Below are 5319 nucleotides of genomic sequence, written 5' to 3'. Positions count from 1 at the left end.
TGTGTATATATATATATATATATATATATATATATATGTGTGTGTGTGTATATGTATATATATAGTTTTAGGGAAAAGAACCAAGGTTCATGAACTCATCGATGAAAATCCAAAGTCACATATAGAACAATTAATAATTAAAAGCACAATAAATGAGTATAATATAATACAAAGTAAATATCATAAGATAAAGATAATAAAATGACTACTAATTGATTTTAATTGAGTTTTTACCTGTAATTTTGGATTTTATCCCTAATGTTATTATTATGTATATGTATATATATATGTGTGTGTGTGTGTGTGTATATATATTTATATATGTATATATGTGTGTCTGTGTTTGCCACCCCGCCGCCATCGGTGTTGGTGTGTTTATGTCCCCGTAAATAACTCATCAAGGCTTTGCCCCAGCATGGCCACAGTCAAATGATTGAAACAAGTAAAAAATATATAGCAGCTCAGTAAAAGAGACCAACAGAATAAGTCCCAGGCTTACAAAGAATAAGTCCTGGGGTTGATTTGTTCAACTAAAGGCAGTGCTCCAGCATGGCTGCACCATCTGAACGTGGCTGATGCCAGCACCCACTGACTGTCTCCCGTACCAGAGGCACGTAAAAAGCACTATTCAAAAGTGGTCAATGCCAGGTCCGCCTGACTGGCTCCTGTACTGGTGGCATGTAAAAAGCACTGACCGAACATAGCCAATGCCAGTACCCCCATGCTGGTGGCACATAAAAAGTACTATCTGAATGTGATCGTTGCCAGGCCTGCCTGACTGGCCCCTGTGCTGATGGCATGTAAAAAGCACCCACCACACACTCTCGGAGTGTTTGGCGTTAGGAAGGGCATCCAGCTGTAGAAACTCTGCCAAATCAGATTGGAGCCATGCAGCCCATGCCAGCACAGACAACAGATGTTAAATGGTGATGATAACAATTTATATATATATAAACAATGAGCTTCTTTCAGTTTCCATCTTCCAAATCCACTCACAGGGATTTGGTCAGCACAGGGTTATAATAGAAAAGACTTGCTCAAGGTGCCATGCAGTGGGACTGAACCCAGAACCATGTAGCTGGGAATTAAGCTTCTTACCACACAGCCACACCTATTGGTTTTAACAAAATTCATGCAAAACAAATTCAAAATCTGGAAAAAATTGCTTTTATTACAAACAAACGAAAAAATGTCACAGGTAAGTTACATGAGATGTGGTGAGAAAAACTATAGAGTTGGGAGGCTGTTATCACACTGTTCTTTCTCCATTTCTGTATGAATATCTATATACAGTTGCAGAGAGTGTCCCTTAATTTTGTCATGGAGAAACTCCGACAATTACAGCAATTCTCTGATAAATAGCTTCATTATTGCCATGGAGTAAGCCCACAACACTATCACCAATTTAGGAGGAGGTCAAAATGCTTATTGTTCTTATGAATGGTCACATTGATAGTCACACATCTATCTGAATAGATACACATTTAGTGAACCCTTTAGCATTTAAACCAGCCACATCTAGCACAAATATTCTACCTATTTTATGTTCAAACTAGCCAGACTCAGCCTCTTACACCTACCCGACAATGTCATTCTGAAAATACACAATCACATCATCAAAATTTGAAAGCTGTGAATTAATGGATGACAAACAGAAAATAATGTGAATAAATAAACATCGGCGGTGCATCAGCATGGCCGCAGCTCTAAGCTGAAACTATAAACAACAAACATCTGAGGGAATAATCTTCATGGTAAAGGGTTAAGTAACCACTTACAGACAATGATTTATCACAAATATCAGCGGTATCGCTTCTCCCCTGTATGAACACGTTTGTGAGAAGTTAAGTTGTTACGCTGAGTGAATGACCTACCACAGATATCACAAGGATATGGCTTCTCTCCAGTATGAATACGTTTGTGTGTAGTCAAGTAACTACTTCTGGAGAACAATTTACCACAGATATCACAGCGATATGGCTTCTCTCCTGTATGAAATCGTCTGTGTCTAGTTAAGTCACTACTTTGAGAGAATGATTTGTCACAGATATCACAAGAATATGGCATTTCTCCTGTATGAATAAGTTTGTGTTTACCAAAGTTACTACTATGAGAGAATGATTTACCACAGATATCACAATGATATGGCTTCTCTCCAGTATGGATATATTTGTGTTCAGCTAAGTTACAACTCACGGAGAATGATTTACCACAGATATCACAGTGATATGGCTTCTCTCCTGTATGGAAACGTTTGTGAGAAGCTAAGTTGCCACTCTGAGAGAATGATTTACCACAGATATCACAATAATATGGTGTCTCTCCTGTATGAATACGTTTGTGATTAGTTAGAGTACTACTGACAGAGAAAGATTTGTTACAGATATTGCAGTGATATGGCTTCTCTCCTGTATGAATACGTTTATGAGAAGTTAAAGCACTGTTGTCAGAAAATGATTTACCACAAATATTACAGGAATATGGTGTCTCTCCCGTGTGAATACGTTTGTGAGAAGTTAAAGCACTACTTTGAGAGAATGATTTACTACAGATGTTACACTGATATGGCTTCTCTCCTGTATGAACACGTTTGTGAGAATTTAAAGCACTTCGGTCAGAGAATGATGTACCACAGACATTACAGTGAAATGGCTTCTCTCCAGTATGAATACGTTTGTGGTTAGTCAATTTACCACTTTCAGAGAATGATTTACCACAGATGTCACAGTGAAATGGCTTCTCCCCTGTATGAATACGCTTGTGTTTAGTTAAGTTACTAGTTAAAGAGAATGATTTACCACAGACACCACAATGATACGGCTTCTCTCCTGTATGAATATGTCTGTGACTAATTAAGTAACTACTTACAGAAAATGATTTACCACAGATATCACAGTGAAATGGCTTCTCCCCTGTATGAATACGTTTGTGCTTATTCAAGTTACCCTTTTGCGAGAAGGACTTCTTACAGACATCACAGTCATGTAACAATTTTGGTGTCTCCTTTTTTTTATCATCAGGAAAAATTAGTTCCTTTAGTTTTTCATTTTTTTCCATTATTTTTCTTCTAAAATCACAACTTCTTTATGTTTTTTCTTTTTTCTTGTTTATATAGTTTTTGTTTACAAATATTTCTGCTATCGTGTTTCTGTCTCAGACTACCTTTGTCCCAAAACTCTTTAGTAAATTTATCCAAGTTTAATTTGCAACCAGACTCATCTTGTAGACACTCCAGCCAGTGATGTCCACAAAGTTTGCTAATAACACATTTCAGAGTAAATATATCAGAGGAATTCTACCATAGACTTATAGAAACAATCTTCTATATCTGCTCTGTACAATATTTTCATTTTGGTCTTTAAAAGAAGATAAATAATGAGAATGTATCTTCAGTTATTCCAATGTCATCTGATATTCTGAAATAATAAAGAAACAACAGTGTAAGATATAGAGGCTACTTAGAAAATACAGATTCAACATTTCCAAGCAATAACAGAGGAATTTAAGATAGACTGCCCCTGGGAGCTCCTCTACACTGATGAATTTGTTTTTATAGCTGAATCACTACCAGAACTAGAGAAATTTCAGGTGTGGAAGCAAGGTCTAGAACTGAAGGGCCTTAGAGTTAAGCTAGTAAAAACCAAAGTCTTAATAAATAGGAAAGCAGACAAATCACAAATCTCTTCAGATAGATGGCCCTGCTTGATCTGTAGAAATGGCACAGGTAGAAATTCCATAAGATGTACTCAGCGTAAGCTATGGACACATAAGAGGTGCAGCAATATCAGAAGGTGTGTGAAATGTTCTTATAACAGCTAAATAGCCCTTAAATCACGCATGAATAATTTTTTAATATATTTTTTTAGAATTTCACAACCGATTCCCCCGTCAACGTAATCTACGTTATCTGGAATGTATTTGTAGAAAAATTTCCTGAAAAATATTGCCAATTTCCGGGAAGTTACAAGGAAACAAACTCAGAAACGGGGTGGAAATAGATCGCCGATCTTTCGGTACGAGTTCCTAAATATCTGCCTTTTCTGTAACACCCGCACGATCTTCACTACGGTGTTAGGGTTAAGGTTTTAGTGTCAGGGTTCCGGTTAGGGACGGAATTCCCTAACGCAAACTCTAAAACCCAAACCCTAACCGTAAACCTAATCCTAACCCTAAACCCTTCAAAATAAATCGCGCTCTTTGTATGTCTTTCGCTGTTATGGCGTCGTTTCCCTGTTTTTCTCTGTTTTGGGGATGGGGCACAATGAGGACTTTCTACGATCGATTACAAAAAGTATATCAGCTAAGCAAATGGCCTTCTTTAAATGTATTCAAAACATTTTAAAACAATCTGATCACTATTTCAGGAAATTATCGCCGGCAAAATGAGTATGAGAAGATAAAGTAAATGTGTCTCTTCAATTGTCCAGAATTACATTTGGAAATAAAGACTCATACCCTTAGATGTCTATTCTCAGACATGCGAAAGATCAGAAAAGCATAAAAACATGTCTAAAAATTTTGGCCGAATGAATGAGAATCAGGGGGAAATGGCAGAGGATATGAAATTAACGAATCGCGACATGAAATATAATCTGTAGCTTCTTCACGATCTGCTGGAGTGTGTCTCTCTTCGTGATCTGTCTGTGACAAAATCAAGTAACTTCTTACAGAGAATTTTTATCATTTCTAATCTTTTACACCATGATGTCAAAGAGAAGTTAGTAAAACAAGTCATTACTCATTTTGCCCCATTTTAGACATCATTTTGTGAAACTTGAAAAACCGAACATTCTTCCAGATATTCAATTAGCAACCTCAATTTACACTCAGGTCAAAGCTTAGGGAAAATTCTATGGAAAAAGTGGATCAGCCACTATGTTTCGAACTCACTCAACTTCAGCAACTATGCTGACCAATATTTAAATGATGAGGCGTTGGCCACAAATGTAATCGTTTCAAACAGGTTGGAAAAATAATAAACAAGAAATGGGAAATTACTCATTTTGCCCCGCCTACTTATTTTGTCCGTTTTCCCTATATCAAGAAACAAACGGTGGAGATGGAGTATATGTAATCTGGGTATACCCCACCTTTTAAATTTTGTTTTTTTTACGGAATCCTATGTTTCAGACCATGGCGAATCCGATTCTGGAAAAAAATTTTCAAAAATCTCAATTTCAAAATTTCGATCCCCACCCCCGGTTTTCATATAGATCCACAGGGTAAACCTAGCCCTAACCCCGACCCTAACCCTGACCCTAACCCTAACCCTAACCCTAAACCTAACCCTAACACTAGTTTTGTGAGATATGGCTGTTA

General features: G+C 37.0%; 1 protein-coding gene across 1 annotated transcript in view; it reads right to left on the bottom strand.

The window, feature by feature from the left end:
* Positions 1-1151: 1151 nt before the first annotated feature.
* Positions 1152-5319, bottom strand: part of LOC106871791 (zinc finger protein 271) — a 5450-nt gene continuing 1282 nt past the window's right edge. Inside the window, exon 2 of the mRNA XM_014918434.2 lies at positions 1152-3416. Coding sequence (XP_014773920.1) covers positions 1801-3057 — 1257 coding nt within the window. The 5' untranslated portion in view covers positions 3058-3416 and the 3' untranslated portion in view covers positions 1152-1800. The remainder of the gene's footprint in view (positions 3417-5319) is intronic.

The sequence above is a fragment of the Octopus bimaculoides genome, chromosome 28 (genome assembly GCF_001194135.2).
Source record: "Octopus bimaculoides isolate UCB-OBI-ISO-001 chromosome 28, ASM119413v2, whole genome shotgun sequence".
NCBI classification, from domain to species: domain Eukaryota; kingdom Metazoa; phylum Mollusca; class Cephalopoda; order Octopoda; family Octopodidae; genus Octopus; species Octopus bimaculoides.
This window is presented reverse-complemented; position numbering and strand designations above follow the sequence as displayed.